Here is a 16562-nt window from a genome sequence, read left to right on the forward strand (position 1 = left end):
AGCCCCAGTTCCTGAGCCACAACCATCAACCTGTTGAAGCTCCTTGTCATCTGAGGTGCTAGGATTGCAGTTGCAGGGGGCTTATTTTGGGATGGCTGGGATGATGGAATGGGTCTGCCAGGAGCTGGGCCAGCTGGGGTGTATTTGGCTTCCACAACAGAGCAGGCTGGGGAGGTTTAACAAAGAGGCTCTGCCACCTGGGTGAGCCATCCCTGACTGTCCTACACAGCCATGCAGCTTGCAAGGAAGCCTGGACTGCTTTTTTTAATATGGGGATGGCTCCTTCAGCAAGGAGACAGGGGAGGAAGGAACTTACTAATACAATGGTGGTAGTGCTTTTCCCCTGGATGTATAAAACTTGATGTCTGGGTGACTACAAGTCTATTAAAAACTCTCCACTACCCCAAACCTAAAACCCATGTGTGTTGAACACAGCTTGTGTAGGTACATGCAGGCTGATGGAGCAGGCTGGTTCAGCCCTGCTCTGCAGGGCCACTGCTCAACCTACCCTGAAAGAAGGGGACGTGCCAACCAAGGTGCTCTCTGGTTCTGTGAGCCCTGCTCCTGGCAAGAGCTATCAGTAGCAGCTGGCAGAGTGTTTTCAGAGCCTTGGTTTGCACACAAAGCTCCAGACCTCAACCTTCATTGTTTTAATGTCCCTCTTTCTCCCCAGGCAGCAGGCACTCTTCCATGTCTTGTCAGCATACTCGGTTTATAACACTGTAAGTAGTTAGTCCAATTAAGAGCTTTGTGCTCCCTATATTTTTTTTTAAAAAAAGCTTTATATATGTTTTAAGTATATGCATGGATATATGCTTGTGTATTATGCTTGTGTATGTATATACTCAGAGACATTCAGCCAGTGGTAATTCTAATTTTAAGTCCCGGTACTGGTTTGTACAGACAGCTGCAAAATTCACAGATAGCAGGAGACCTTTTGTGCAGATAATTCATTCCCTCATTCATTTTGTAACGTGGTGAATGACATCTGGCAGATTTGGTTGGGGAGAATGTCAGCAGAGAACCAGCCCACTGGCTTTCCAGCAGGACTGGCTGCCTGGCTGAAGGTTTGCCATGTTTCTGACTTCTTGTCATACACTGAATGGCTTCCTTGTGGAAAAAACTGATTTATTACAGTGAAGCAGTGATTTTTAAGTGAAGGGCATGGGCAGAATAAGCCTATGTTAGCATCTGGACCTACTGCCCCATCTCTAGAAGAGGACAATTACTCCAGAAGGCACAGAAGATGCTCAGAGGAAACGAGAACCCTGCTTTCCCTCATGCCAGATAAATGCTTAGTAGACTTAATTATTTTTTAATTACTTCAGTGCATAAGTGGCTGAAGGAATCCAGAAGAGCAGAGGAACCACATGCTATTTTTCATCCCATGCACTGTTCCTTGAAGTAGCATCAGGCACCCCTTGTGCTGGGATTTCTGTCCCTACCCCTCCAGGTCTGAGGAGGGTGATGGGGAAAGCAGGGTGGGGGGGGGCACTGCATGCAAGCAGTGACAGAAATGGTCAGAGGCCCAGAACACATCTGCCATGAAGAAAAACTGAGAATTCCGGATGTTCAGCCTGGAGAAGAGAAGCCTCTGGGAAGACCTTACTGTGGCCTTTCAGTATATAAAGAGTGACAGACTTTTTATCGGGGCCTGCAGTGACAGGACAAGGGGTGACAGTTTGGAGCCAAAGAAGTTAGGAAGATATTTTTAACGATGAGGGTGGTGAGACACTGGAACAAGTTGCCCAGAAAAGCTGTGGATGCCCAATCACTGAAAGTGTTCAAGGGCCAGGTTGGATGGAGCTTTGATCAGCCTGGTGGGGTGAAAGTTCTGTGCCCATCACTGTGTGGCTGAGGGAAATGGTCCCTTCCAACCCAAACCATCCTGTGGGCCAGTGACAGGACAGAAGCTGTAGGCACATGGGAGCTAGAATTTGAGCACAGAGAATAAAGGTCTTGAAAGAGGAGAAGGAAGCACAGGCAGTCTGAGCTGCAGCTTTAGCAGGGGTCTCAGGGCATGGCAGCACATGTGTCTCTCTTGGCTCCTGCAGGAAGTGAGCTACTGCCAAGGGATGAGCCAGATTGCAGCCATTCTCCTGATGTACTTAAATGAAGAGGATGCATTTTGGGCACTGGCCCAGCTGCTGACCAACCAGAGGCATGCCATGCATGGTAAGCATGGGCTGGATGCAGGTGGGGACTCCTGGGAGGGGAGGGAGGGCTCTTAGGGCTGGGGGGTGTAGATCTTTCTTCTGACATCCTTGTTTGAAGTGGATAAGGCTGAATTATGTGCTGCTGCAACCCAGCTGTGGAGCTGAACTTCACTCGTGGAGCCAGACAAGTTAACTAGAGAAAAACGTGTTTTATTGGCACTGAGCTTTAGCACTCAGTAATCAACACTCTGACAGAGGTTCTTGCTTCTCATCAGGGTGCTTTGCCCTTGGCAAGCAATTAATTCAATTAATTCAAGCCTATGAGGTTTTTAAGAACTCTCACAGAAGTACAACCAAGAGCATCGTGGCATCTGCTTGTTTTTAGTGTGCCATGAGCTATGTGCCTTTGTGTTTTGATGAAGATATAATTCTACCAAATGAAGTAAAATAATACAGCACAAACACATTAAAGGTTCTTTCATCTTAGTTGTGGTTAGCAGTAACCTGTGCACAGAGGGTTACTTTATGAGCAGTGGACTAAGCCCTGTGGCTTGATAGCTCCAGACATTTTTAAGCAGTTGTCCTGCTAGATTACAAGCCACTGCACAGGCTGTTTAGACATCTCCAGCTTTTCTCTGAGGCTTGGTGTGTACCAAGAGAGGTCTTGACCAAGCCAAGTCCTGGGCAGTGGGGAGGTGGAGGTCTGGTCTGCAGGGCTGAGGTGGGAAGGAGCAGCTGGGATTGGTGCTGGTGTCACCCATGGAGATGGGGTGGGTGGGGATGGGCTCTGGGAGGAATGCTGATTGTGCTGAGATCCATCTGACTTCAAGAGGCAGCTGAAGGGAGGAGTTTCTAGGAAATCAGACTGCCCCATGAAGACTCCAGAGCTTTTGTGATTATTTTTTATTTCTGTCATCTTTTCTTTTTAAGGTTTTTTCATTCCTGGGTTCCCAAAGCTGCAGAGATTTCAAGCTCATCATGAGAAGATTTTAAACAAGCTGTTTCCCAAACTGAAGAAGCACATGGTATCTGTTTGGTATTATCTCCCATACCATAGCACGTTTTCATGCTAAAGCAATTAGAGTGATTTGGCAGCAATTTGGTTCTGCCAAACTGATGCACAACTGAACAGATTTCTAACTGTGTGGGACTGCTTCAGACACAAGCAGGCAAGCATTTATTTATTAAATGGGGGCCTGAATCATGCTGAGGTGAGTGGTTATTTGGCTTGCTGGTTATCATGAGTGTGGGAACCTCTAAAGACTTCTTTAAAAAAAGCCAGGCCAGGCAAGAATTGTCAGAGAGCCTGCAGCAAAAGGAGCTGTTGCATACAGCAGCAAGGATGGCTGTGAGCTTACACCTTCTGCAGAGCCTGAAGAGTGATGCTGAACTGTCTGGAGCCTTAATTCAATGATTATTCATCCAAAGACTTTGCATTTAATGTCTTTGCTGGTTTTTAGAGATGGGAGGTGTGTGACATGGGCTGTACATTTTGTTGCATGGACATGTCTGGTTGTTCTTCTCCCTCGTGGGTGGTACCAGCCCACTTGGAGGCTGTAGCAGGATGCATCAGATGCAGTCTAACATCTGGACAGCTGTTTTGCAACACCTGCTCCCTTTTTGGTCCCTCCCCTTGGGTTTACTGCAGACAGTTGGTATTCAGTGGATGGGCTCCTGAAGGTTTCTTATGCTCCAAGAGGCTCAGTGTCCCAGCTCAGGAAAAGGCTGTATTTTTATTGCCATCATCATCATCAGGAGCTGTTGCTTGGTGCTGCAGATGAGCAGCCCTGGCCATGTCAGTGGAACAGAGCCAGGAGAGGTTTCCCAGGCTTGCAGGTACAAGCAGACTGTGGCCAGCTGTGAATCCCATGGGCTTCTTCATCTTCCCAAACTATTTGCTGCTGTGTAGCAGTGGTCATGCTGACTGTGCCCATGGTGTGCTGTGCCACACCATGCAAAAAAAAGCAAAGCTTTGCACAAGCACTGTGCTGGGCATCAGGCAGGGGTGGAAAAGAGAAACCAGGGTGATGTTGGTGAGTTTTTAAAAGATTTTCCCTGGCTTGTCAGGTCATCCTGTTCCTGCAGCAGACATGACATACAAATGAGAGTTCTAGCAAATCTGTCTTGACTGCACAGACCTGCACTGACCTGAGGAATATTTGGGGTTACTGATTTTTCTGGTGGTTCAATTGGAAGTTGCTGTGGAAACAAACCTGGTGCTCTGCAAGAAGTGGGTGGTTAACGTTCCTGGAAGGTTTTTGTAAATCCCTGGAGTAGATACTAGGCCAGAAATGTTCCTCCTTCAAGTCCCTGTCCAAAGTTGTGGCTAAAATCTGGCCATGTCAAGGATCAGGTTCAATAAATACCTGTGCTAGAGGTCTGAATCTTCAACACTGGCATTTTGCAGCAGGAGATTTTCATGGAGACAAACCTCACCCAGACCCCCCCAGCATTAATAAATCAACCAACCAGCTTCCCAAAAAGCCTTAGGAGTTGCTTAACCCTTCATCATCCAGCCTGGTGAAATTCTTCTCCCTTTGCTGTCTCCTCACAGGACAAGGAGCAGATGACTACAGGGATTTACACAACCAAGTGGTTCCTGCAGTGTTTCATTGACCGGGTGAGGATGCTCTGTGGGTATTTTGGCTGCTCTGCTGCTTGCATGCACAGTTAATCTGCCTGCTTGTTTGAAAAAGAATTGTAATTAGGAAAATGCATTGATATTTTATGAGGTGGGATACTGTGCAACGTCTCAAAAGGCAAAAACAAAAAAAAAAAAAAAAGGAAAAAGCTAAAAATAACTGCATGTAAGTGATAAGCCAGGTCCCAGGGCCTTATCACAGTCGTTGCTGGGAGACAGCTGAGCAGCAGCAGGGTGAGTTTCAATGAGCAGAGGTCTCTCTCTGGCTCTGCACTGGCTCTGCACTGCAATTAATCTCCCTTTGGCTCTGGAAATAGCATAGGGAGGAGATGGATCCTCCATAGGGTGGAGGTGTAAAACTGAGGAAATAAAACTGAAGAAATAATAGTGCAGCAGCTGCAGGCTGGGTGCTGGAAACACATGGAAGTGTAAGAATATTACCCTGATTTGTCCAGAATTAATTTGCCAGTCCCAAGCCAACACTATTTTTAGGGACAGCCTTTTTCTTTCACACTTGAATGCAAGATCCAGACTTGCTAATGTTCAGAACATCTGTATGTCTTCAGTTTCAGTTTTCTGCTGCCCTGTCTCCTGTAAAGCAGTGGATGAGCTCTTCCCCTGGAGGCAAACTTGCTGCCTAGCAGTCTGTCACTAAAAGATGTGCAAGACTGGTCAGATTGGTGATAATGCTCCCTCCAGGGCAGGAGAATCCATGTACTAGTACGTCTGCGTGGAAAGTTTCTCCTTTTTCTGCATTTCCAGATGGGTTTTCAGTACTCTCCCAGCCTCCTAAGGTTGTTAGCTTTAAGGCTATAAATGGGCTTTTGTGATATAGATAAATATCCTCTGCCTTGCCCAGCTGTGTGTTTTGGTGTGAGGGGCTGTAGGGATGTTACCAACCTCTGTTCTGATCCCATCAATCAGTGCTAACTGGTGTGATGCTAACAAGCTGGTTTTTTGGGTTTGTGTTTCAAACAGACCCCCTTCACCCTTACCCTGAGGCTGTGGGATATCTATATCCTGGAAGGAGAGCGGGTGCTGACTGCCATGTCCTACACCATCCTCAAACTGCACAAAAGTAAGAGCCCAGCAGAGTAAAGGTGGCACTGGGCAACCCTTCTGGGCCAGTATCAGCCTGTTCAGTGCCCTGTGCTGGCCCCAAAAGGCACAGTCCTGTGCCTGTGCTCCAGGGAGGAAAGATTGAGGTGCTGCCAGGGTTTTGGAATTCTGCTCTCAGCTCACAGCAAACCCCACCTGAAATGCTCCCAGCTGCCTTCCCCTGTGTGCTGCACCTTGCATCTTTTATCACCTTGCTTTTAGGGGCAGAACAGACAGTGACCTATCTGTCTGCAAAGCTCTATGTGGCTGAAAAGGCTGTAGAGGGAGAAATAAATCCATTCATATACTTCCAAAATGACCAAACCTTGGTTTTCTTACATAACACTAAGGCAGCGATGTTTCTACCTTGGGATCTTTGGGACTTGCAACCCTCTGCTCCCATAAGCTAGCAGCTTTTCCTTGTCACCCTGTTAGTTATTTAATCTGTGACAGGAACAATGCTGATATTGCATGCTGAGAATCTTTGGGCTGCTGGGCTTTATGGGACAGTGTGCTTTGGCTTCTGCAAACAGCCAGCCTGCTCTTCCTTCAGTTATCCAGAAATACAGCTTCAAATATCCCATTTGTTTGCAAAGACTGGGAAGCTGACAGGCTGAGAGGAGCTCCAGCCTGCATGTGGTCCTAGGTGTGAAATCATCCCTGAGGAATGTGTGGCACTGATCAGCATCCCCTCTGCATCTCTGGCTGTGTGGCTGCCTGCTGGCTGGGGCAGGTTGGCATTCCTGATGGTGGAGGTGGCTCCACAGCCTGGCACTTGGGGTCTGTCTCATTTCCTCCTCCTAGAGGGATTGGTGAGAACTCCCAGAAATGCCCCAAAATGTGCATGCTGGTCAGTGTAGGTTCCAGCTCCACCATCTCTCTGCACTGCTGCCCAGAGGTGGGAGGGATGTGTAGATCTATGGACAACCCTGAGCTCCAGTGGGAAGGGGGAGGGAGGCTGCTCCCAGATAAAACCTCAGCAATGCACCTTACCCTCACCCTACCCACCAGTTTTGCTGTGTCACTGCCATCACTCTTTTCTGCCTTTCCCCAGAGCGTTTGCTGAAGATGACACTGGAAGACTTACGGGAGTTTCTGCAGGAAAAAACTGCCACTTCCCTGCAGTACGAGGACGATGCCATCATCGAGCAGCTGCAGGTGTCAATGACTGAGCTGCGCAGGATGAAAATCGACCTCCCCCCCCCAGGTGGGTAGAGGGAAGGGTGAGCAGCCCAGGGCAATGCCCAGTGGTACCAAATCCCTTGAGGACCAGAGCCATCCCTCTGGCATGGCTGGGAGATGGGGCAGCCAAGAAGGGCTGGCAGCATTTGCTTTCCCCGTGGTCAGGGCATGTTAAATGCAAAAATGGATGCAGGTTGGGTTCTATTTTTTTTTTTTTTTTTTTTTTTTTTTTTTTTGCTTCCAATGCAGCAAAGCCTGAAGAATTCCCACGGAAACCCCTGGGTCTGGAGCTCTCCCTCAACCTAGTAGCTGTGAAGAGCAATGTGGCAACCAGTGGCCAGAATGGCTGTGTGGGTGAGCACTCCGTGGACAGGGACACCCCTCCCCACAGAGGTCCTGGGGTGCTGGAAGGAATGGGGGAGGTGAAGACTCCCTCCCTCCAGGGCAATGAAGTAGCTGAAGCAACAGACATCCACCTGCATCCTCCTGATGGGGGTCTGCTGGGAGAAGCAGAGCCCACTGGGGATGGGCAGCCACCCTCTTCTCTGAAAGCAAGCAAGCCAGAGGCCCACCTACCCCCAGCTCTGCCTCTGGAACAGCCTCTTCTCCCTCTCAGCTGTGCCATGATGGATGACAAGTCAGTCTCTCTCCCCACCCCAGCGGAGCAGAGCTCCTTGGACTCCTCTCTCCAAAACACATCAAGTTCTCCTCCCAGTTTGAGTGCTGCTGAGCTTTCTGCTATGGACCATGTGGCATGGCAGCCAAATCTTGCTGCCCTGCCAGGAGGAGAGCAAGCACCTTCCCTCTGCAAAGAGAGAGCACTGGATGCACCCCCTCCTCCTCTGCCAGGCAGCTGGCAGCAGCTCCCCAGCACACCGCAGCACGGTGGCTCCCAGGAGAGCAAGGGCTGGGACCCAGTGGCTGAGAAGCACTGCAGAGCAGCACTGCTGGATAGGAGGGACCTGAAACGTTTGACATCCAAAGCTGCATCCACAGGGGACCTCAGCAGCTTGGGCCAGGCCAGGCCAGGGAGCACCCTGGGGTCTGTGCACTGGGCTGGGCATGGGCTGGGAGGTGGCAGCATTCCTGCCTGGCTGGGCAGTGACCTGGGGGCAGCAGGGCTGGGGCAGGACTGTCCCTTCCAGCAGGTCCCACCCCACACAGTGATGGAGAACAGTCCCTACAGTGTTCTCAGAACCATCACTCCCCTCCAGCTGGCCCATGCAGCAGAGCAGGATTTCTCCAGCAGCAAGCAGGTGGCATTGCCTCTACCAGAGACTGCACAGCCCTTGCCTGCTACCTCTGTGCCACCACCTCTTGTGCTGGACCCAGAGGAGGCAGATGGAAAAAAAAGCCTCCACAAAGCATTAAATGTACTGAAAGTCCCATGGTCTGTCCCAAGCCCCCATCCCCAGGTTGCCAAATCTTCCTCAGACAACAGTTTCCTTTCAGGCTCCCCTCCTCGGGCAAAGCTGCCCAAATCAGTGACATTTTAGTGGCGGTGGGGGAAGATGAGGAAGAGGAAGCAGGTGCTGGAGCAGCACCCTCAGCCCATTTTTGGGGTCCCCCTTTCAGCATGGGTGTGTCTGGGTGACAGCACAGCAGCCACTGCCTGTACCTCTGCTTTGGGATGAGCACCCAGCAAGGAGTGGTGGCCCTCAGCACCAGCAAATTGAGTTTGCATCTTTCCTATGGACAAACTGGAAAGTGCTCTCAGTTTTTGTTCCTTGGTGCTCACCAAGTACTGTTGTATTTTGGGGGAGATGCTGGTGAATGTCTTTTCTTGTGCTCCTGCTTGCCATAGTTACCCATGGCCAGGAAAGTGGGTGCAAGGCACAGGAGCCCAAAATGCTTTCTTTAAAATGCCTGATCAGTGCAGCCATCAGCATTGCTTTTAAAGGCCTTTGTAGCAATAGATCTTTATTTCTTTTCCCAGGCTCTGCCTTGGAAGGCAGCAGCATTTTCAGGCAGGGCCATGGTGCCTTCTCTATGCAATGCCCAGCCGTGCCTGGTGGATGCTGTCCCAGAGGGAGGTTGAGCAGCCTGGGAGTCCCTGGGGAGGGGACATTCTCCTTGGTGCCACCCCAGGATGGATCTTTCCCTGAGTTCCCAAGGTGACAAGGACACAGTTGAAGGTTGAGCCCTGTTTTTTAGGGCTCAGTGGCCTTTCTGCTGGCGTGTCCCTTGCAGGTCCAGGGTGGTGAGCAGGCTTGCTGCCTTTTGTTTGGTTGAACAGGAAGAATGGCTGCTGCCTGGGGAAAGCTTCTGCCTTTCCTGGGATGCTCCTGGAGGTGTGATGGTGTCTAATCACAGTGGTCAAGCTGAAGCCTGCTTTTACTTGGAGCGAGTCAAGTGTCAGGGTGGGATGGGCACAGGAACTGGGAAAAGGGGCACACATTGCCCAGAAGCTGATATTAGGTTTTTTTGGCTTGGCCCATCCAGAAATCAACAGCTAAAGAAACCTGGGCACAGGGGGTTGGAAGCTGATGCTGTGGAGTGTTAAGTTCCCCTCAGGCCACTGCTGAGGAGGTAATAAAATAGGTTCCCATATCCCCACCTCAGGCACCAAGTCCTGTCTGTCCCCCCCATCCCAAGGTCTCTGCTGCACAGCCTTAAGCCTTGGCTGGATGTGCAGGGACAGCTCATCCCAGTGAAGAAGCTGCTTCACAGTCCTGTTCCCAGTGTCTGCTTCATCCCTGCACAGGAAGCAGCAGATCAACGGAAGCAGCAGGAAATGAAGTGGTGTAGATGTGTTTGCTGTCCAGAAGGGATGGCTGGAGGGATTCCCATCTCTTCATGGAGACCTTGGGCAAAAGCTCAATTCTTAGGAGACTTTGAAAACTTTTTTTTATTTCACAGGCTGCTTCAGTAACATTTACCTGATCTGAAGTCTACCTGCAAGCCCAGCAGAAAGCTTACTACTCTGTGGGCTTTATCAGGTTGGTTTTTGGGGGGCTTTGTTGGGTTTTTTGTTTGGTTTTTTTTTTCTTATGTGCATGTGGAGGTTTACATAAGCACCAGAAGTGTGTCAAAGAGATGAACCCATCTTTGTTTGAATGTAGCCAGCTAATCACAGCACCCTCAGCTTCTGTCTGACCCCATCTGCTGTCTCTCCAGCCTTGCCCATCCTCTTTCCCTCTGCAGAGCAGGGATATAACCCTGTCTGTCACCTACCTCACAGGTGTGCTGAGGAGCTGGGAGCTGCACTTTGAGAACTGCTCTCTATGAATGTTCAGTATTTGTGTTTTGAGACTCAGGTCCTTTCTAGGACAACAGGGCTTGAACTGTGTTTAATTTAGAGTACATTTTTCAGTAACCATGCAGTAGCTAAACCTATTTGTGTGTTCAAATACCTGGGCAGTAATTCAGGACAGGTATTGTTGCTTTTTGCCAGCAGCCCACTGTCCTCTGGAGCTCCCTGAGCAGCAGCTGAGTGCTGGTTTTTGGCTTGTTTTCTGTAGCCTGGGGAGGGATCTGTTCTCTCCTTGAAGCACTCAGAGGACTCCTGGTAACAGTCAGGAATTTGGGTCAAGCGTGCAAGAGCTGAGACCTCTTTTCCCTCATTTTGGGCACAGAGCCTTTGCCTATTGCATTGCACGTGCACCTGGGCTCCTCACTGAGCATGTCTGGGGTAGTTTGCAGTATTCACACTTTAAAAAGTGGTTTTTGCTCTAATGTTGGAATGTTGTCAAATATCCAGTACTTACAGCATGACATTTCATGCACAGTGGCCAACAAGAATGTGGGGCAGGGGGATGGGCCTCTTCTTCAAGCCCTAACAGGAATAAGCAGCAAGGTGCTCAGTCACTTCCAGGCTTAGGGAAAAAACTCCATCTGGTTCCAGTGTCCAGGCGGACACAAGCTCCCTGCTCACACCAGTCCGCTTCTTGCTGGGAAGGTCTCTGAGCTCCTCACCAACCTCTCACCCCTGAAATCTGGGAACAAAGGAGCCTGAGCTGGCAATGTGGATCCCTTTCCCTGGAATGATGCTCTCCTGTCAGCCCCTCCAAGCAGGAACTACCAGACACATCTTCTGCCTCTCACTGCAGGTATTGCAGCCTGGGCAAGTCTGTGGCATCAGGGTCAGACAGCAGGGAGCCCAACCTGGGCTGTTTTGCTGAGGACAGGAAGGAAAGAAGAAAGGCAAGGGCAGAAACAACAAATCCCAGCCCCTTGCACCCCTGCCCCAGCCTCAGCCCCGGGGCAGAAGGCACAAGAACTGCAGCTCCAGGAGCAGCTGCCCCTGATCCTGCCCTTCCAGCCCTAAGACAGCTCCCACTCACTGCCCTCAATGCAGTTTTGAAGACCAAGGTTGCAGGTTTGGGTTGATTTGGGTATTTTTTGGTATGGTTAGTGTCAGGCAGCAGGGTCCCAGTGAGCAGCTCCAGCAGGAACTGGAGCTGTGGTCAGGGACTCAGCCCTGCACTGTGGGAACCTGGCCAGAGGCTGCTTTGCTTTTGAATTGCTGAGCTTCTGTACAGCCTGTAACCACCTCTTGTGACCCTTTCTAATGTATTATAATCATTACTTTAAAAGTCTTTACGTGTGGGGTTTTTTTCTTTTGTGTGTGTGTGTGTTGAGGGGTGTGTGTGTGTTAGGATCTGTTTCTTTCTTTTATTTGGGTTTTTTTTTGTAAGGAAGTTTGGGGAATTTCAGTCATTCATACCAAACAGACTTGTCTGGCATATTTGATGCTGTGTTTTACAGGGTTGTAATGGGAATGGTTACAGAAGTTTAGCATCCAGTCAGACTCCCCAGGGTTTCCTAAAGCAACAGATGATGCAGTAAGACCAGTTGCCTGCCTGATAGCTTTTTACCTTGGTTCACCAGGTGTGCTTCAGCTGCAGCAGGTCCAAGCTGTTCCATCTGTCTTCTGCCATCTTCAGCTCTTCTACCACAGTTAAATTCCAGGCATTCCCAACAACAGTGGAAAGAAAACTGCTCCTCTTTACCTGCAGCCATCCCCTCACAGCTCCCTGACCCACAGGCAGCCTCTGCATGGCCCTGCTGAGATGTGGCTGCTGCTTGGCAGCTCTGCTGCAGCTTTCAGGTGTGGCCAAGATTTCAGGTTTAGAGTTTGTTTTCCCTGCCCCCAGGCAGTGCTGGGAGGAGGCTTGGATGGCACAGCACAGGAGGAGTTAGTCATGCTTCCTCCGGTCACTGCCAGCACAAGGTGGTGCCACTTACAGCTGAAAATGATTGTAAAAAGCTGTGTGCAAGCAGCATCCCTGACTCACCCCATTTTCTGTGCCGTGTGTCCTGTGCTGCCAGGAGCAGCTTGGAGAGGAACTGCAGGGTTTAGGAGATGGCATTTATCTGACTGCTGGGACAGCCTCAGCTCCATGCTGCCAGGGAAGTGTCCAGGAGGGCAGGGATTCCCCTAGGAAAGATGCGTTGTGCTGGGGATGTGGCAGGCAGAGTACTGATCCTCTCTGAAAGAGCCTTGGTCACTTGGTCATTGAAAAAAAATAAATGGGAGTACAGCTTTGCTTACTGGTATCCTTCCTTGGTCTGCACAGGCCATGTCTGTGCCCTGCTGTGGTTTTACTCTGACCCTGCAGGGACTGGCACCAGGCAGGGCTCTGCCACATCACTTGACAGCATCCTTCTGACCAGTGCAGGAGCCTCAGGCATTCCCAGCCTTCAACAGGAGCTGAACACAGATCCCAGGTAGGGTTTTGGGTCTCAGTTCATGGAGGATGTGCCAAACATCCAGTGCAGAGTCCTCCCCAAGGGGAGTCCATCCCTGGGACTTACCCAGCAGAGAAGTGAAAGACCTCAGGGCAGACACAGGATATTTATTCCTGGTGTGTTCATCCTGGGCTCAGAGGCTCCAGCTGGTGCCAGGAGGTCAGTGGCACAGCCTTGGCTGCAGGGGGGTCCCAGCACAGGAGGGATCCTTGAGGGGTAAAGTGCAGACAGCCTGGAAGTCAAGCAGCATCCTCCCCCTGCTCTGCCAGGGCCAGGGTGCTGCTCCCATACAGAGCAGGAGAGGTGGGTGCTGCCCTGGCCACAGCAGCAAATGAACTCTGGAGGATGCATCAAGGCTGCTGCTTAAATCCCAGTGGCCATGGGGTCACCCAGGGACCACTGCCCCTCTCCCCCATTCCCTGCTGGAGCCACTGCTCTCATCACAGCTTTCAGACAACTCAGCACCAGCTCCCTGGCTCCAGGACTGGTCCCTATCCAGAAACCAACACAGACCCACAAACTGGGCTCTAGTTCTGGTCCCCTGGCAGTCTCCAAAAGTTTCTGGTCCTTCCTGAGCCAACCCACCAGCACCAGAACCTGGGTCAGGCTGCCCTCCCTGCCACTGCTGAGAGTCTGACAACTCTGCTGCGTGCCTGTGCAATACATCAGCAAGTTCCAAATAATTGATGCAAGTGGAGCCTGGAGCAGTGCCAAGATGAGGGAGGGAGCAAAGTTTTGGGGTGGATCAGACTCATCCCTGGCTGCAGCTGGGGGAGAGAGCTGGGCAGACTGTGCCTGGGAGCTTTGCACCCCAGTGTGCGTGGCAGAGGCAGTGATGGAGTTAGGCTGAGTCTGGAGGTCTTGCTCCTTCTTGGGCTGCTGTGCTGCTCACCTGATGCTCAGACACTGCTCTGATCTTCATGCACAGGAGCTGGGGCAGTGGTGCTGGGAGCTGGGAAGCAGAACAAGGGCACACAGAGCACAGAGCTCCCAGTCCCAGCAGTCTTGGCTGGGACCAGCACCTTTGCTCTGCTAAACCGGAGCCTACACTTGACCCAGAGAGAACAAGACTCCCCTGTTCTGGGGGAATGATGCTGATCATGGGGCCAGACCCAGCTGCCTGCCCTGGTTCCCAGAAGCTGCTGTTGGCAAGGATGTTTGCTGTCAGAGCACCCTCTGAGCACTGCCACCTCCTTCCTATCAAGTATAACCCAGCACAGAGAGAATAACAGGCCAGCTGGATGAGACAGGTTTGATCCTTTCCCAAACCATCTTCAAAATCCTACAACCTCAGCATTCAGTCACACAAGGAACAGGACATGGGCACCATGACAACATAAGAGAGAAAAGCAAACCAGACTGTGTTTTGCAACTAGAAGATACTTTACCAGCTCTAGAGCTTTCCTGAGCAAGCTGGAAAACCTCACTCTGAGGGGTGCAGAATGCATTTCTTAATTTGGCTTCCTGCTCCCGACCAGACTGCTGAAGGACTTTGTATCCTGGCCAGGGGTGCTCCAGCCTGCCCTTGTCCAGCTCTGCAGCCCTAGGAAGTGCCTGCCCTCGGAGGACACCTCAGCCTTGCTGCTTCCCAAGCTCCTCAGCTCATGGTCCTTGATTCTGGCTTCTGGCACCCAACCAGAAATGAGGAACCACTCTCAGTGGTTGGAGCCATCTGGTCCTTGACTGCCCACAGGATGTGCTGAGAGTCTGTAACACAACATTACTTCTCATCTAAAGGTCCCCAGGTAGAGCCACCCCATCCTCCTCCAAGGGCCTGTTCAAGATTGGGATAAGGATCAGTTCTATTGGAAAAGAGTCCCAAGTTCTTAGTGCAGTAAACCTACCAAGTAAGGACCCCACATCAACCCACTCTGTAGCTGTTCATGCTTTCAGTCAATCTCCCAGCAGAATGAAGGAGCCCTGCCTTCTGCCCTGCCTGTTTACAAACAAACAGCCAGGCAGAAAGGGAGCTGGGAGTCTGGATTGCCAGGAAGCTGAACAGGAGCCAGCAGTGTGCCCAGGTGGCCAAGAAGGCCAATGGCATCCTGGGCTGGCTCAGGAACAGCGTGGCCAGCAGGTCCAGGGAAGGGATTCTGCCCCTGTGCTCAGCCCTGGGGAGGCCACAGCTTGAGTCCTGTGTCCAGTTCTGGGCCCCTCAGCTCAGGAAGGAGATTGAGGTGCTGGAGCAGGTCCAGAGAAGAGCAAGGAGGCTGTGAAGGGATCCAGCAGAATTGCTGTGAGGAAGGGCTGAGGGAGCTGGGGGTGTTGAGGCTGGAGAAGAGGAGGCTCAGGGGAGACCTCATCACTCTCTCCAACTCCCTGAAAGGAGGTTGGAGCCAGGGGGGGTCGGGCTCTGCTCCCAGGCAACTCTCAGCAAGACAAGAGGGCAGGGTCTCAAGTTGTGCCAGGGGAGGTTTAGGTTGGAGATTAGAAAGAATTTCTTTCTGGAGAGGGTGATCAGGCATTGGAATGGGCTGCCCAGGGAAGTAGTGGATTCTCTGTGTCTGGAGATCTTTCCAAAGAGCCTGGATGTGGCACTGAGTGCCGTGGGCTGGGAACCACGGGGGGACTGGATCAAGGGTTGGACTTGGTGATCTCTGAGGTCCCTTCCAACCCAGCCAATTCTGTGATACTGTGAAACCCTCTATTTCCAGGCTTCACCCTTGACACAACTTAGGTTGTGAGCTTTTCTGGGCTCCTCTGGTCCAGCTCCCCCCTGTAATGCCTGACACAGCCTGTTTAGCACTGCCCAGCATCAGCCCAGGTGCTGCTGCAAGGCACACACCCAGCTGAGGGCAGGGTATCTCCTCCTTGGGGAACTTCTCCCACTGGAACTGGGATTGGCTTTTTTGCAGGAACTGGTGTCAGGCAGCCAAAGGCGGGGCAGGCTGTGCCCCACAGTGGTTTGGAGCATACAGGTACAAAAAGCAAGCTGTGAGCACAAGTCCTCTCTTGTCCAGACAGAAAGCAAACATGGCAACTCCTAAAAGTACTGGAATTTAATCCTGCTGCTTTAATTCTCCTGCTGTCTGGCATGACAGAGCACAAGGAATGGGACAGGAAGGTGCCTGCATGAATGCTGGGAAGGAACCCTGGGATGTGGCTTTATGCTGGGGGTTCCTGCAGCAGTTTTGCTGTGTGAGACAGGGAGCTCGCTGTCACTGCTGCCAGCCTGGGCTGCCAAACTCTCTGCCTCTTCAGGCCTGGGCCAGCCCATGCAGAACTTGGCTTGATTACCTTCCCCTTTTCTCCTGGATGCCAGCTTAATTACCCTGTGCTACAGCTTGGGAGAGGGCAGGGCAGTGAGAGCTGTGCCCCCCCAGTGCACTGAGGGCAATCCTGGCCCTGCAAGGGAAGGAACATGAGACAAGCAGCTCAGAGCTCAGGCAAAAATCCCAAAGGAGCAGGGCTGAGCAAAGAAAGGGTTTCATTTGAGCCCTTATCTAAAACACTCTCACCCACTCCAAACCCAAGGACTTGAAGTCGGAATCCTTTGAATCTAAGTTGTCTGCAGTGAGTCCTGCTATGTGCTCACCTGTGATTAAACTCTGCACAGGGCAGGTGAAGGTCTGAGGATTAGGATCAGCATTAACCGAAGAGAGCATAAAGGGCAAATTCTATTGCTGCAGCAGGTAAACATCTGGGAGGGGCTGTGCCAGAAAGAGCTGTCTGGAAAAAAATCAAGGAAGCAACAAACCAGCACCAGTTCTGAGATCTCCCAGATGCTTCTTCCCTTCCAGCCAACACATGGGAACACAGGAATAAAAAACAACATATGGGCCATACAGGGATCC

General features: G+C 51.2%; 1 protein-coding gene across 4 annotated transcripts in view; it reads left to right on the forward strand.

Annotated features, from left to right (window-relative positions):
• LOC103530484 (USP6 N-terminal-like protein) overlaps positions 1-11615 on the forward strand; it is a 79604-nt gene extending 67989 nt beyond the window's left edge. For 3 of the 4 annotated variants that reach the window (XM_030451251.1, XM_030451252.1, XM_030451253.1), the window contains 7 exons: positions 674-722; positions 2055-2175; positions 3087-3181; positions 4711-4776; positions 5776-5875; positions 6950-7102; positions 7327-11615. In XM_030451251.1, the coding sequence (XP_030307111.1) occupies positions 674-722; positions 2055-2175; positions 3087-3181; positions 4711-4776; positions 5776-5875; positions 6950-7102; positions 7327-8573 (1831 nt within the window). In that variant the 3' untranslated portion in view covers positions 8574-11615. The remainder of the gene's footprint in view (positions 1-673; positions 723-2054; positions 2176-3086; positions 3182-4710; positions 4777-5775; positions 5876-6949; positions 7103-7326) is intronic. The other variant, XM_030451254.1, reaches the window with a different exon arrangement.
• Positions 11616-16562: the final 4947 nt, after the last annotated feature.

This window comes from Calypte anna, chromosome 5, assembly GCF_003957555.1.
Source record: "Calypte anna isolate BGI_N300 chromosome 5, bCalAnn1_v1.p, whole genome shotgun sequence".
Classification (NCBI taxonomy): domain Eukaryota; kingdom Metazoa; phylum Chordata; class Aves; order Apodiformes; family Trochilidae; genus Calypte; species Calypte anna.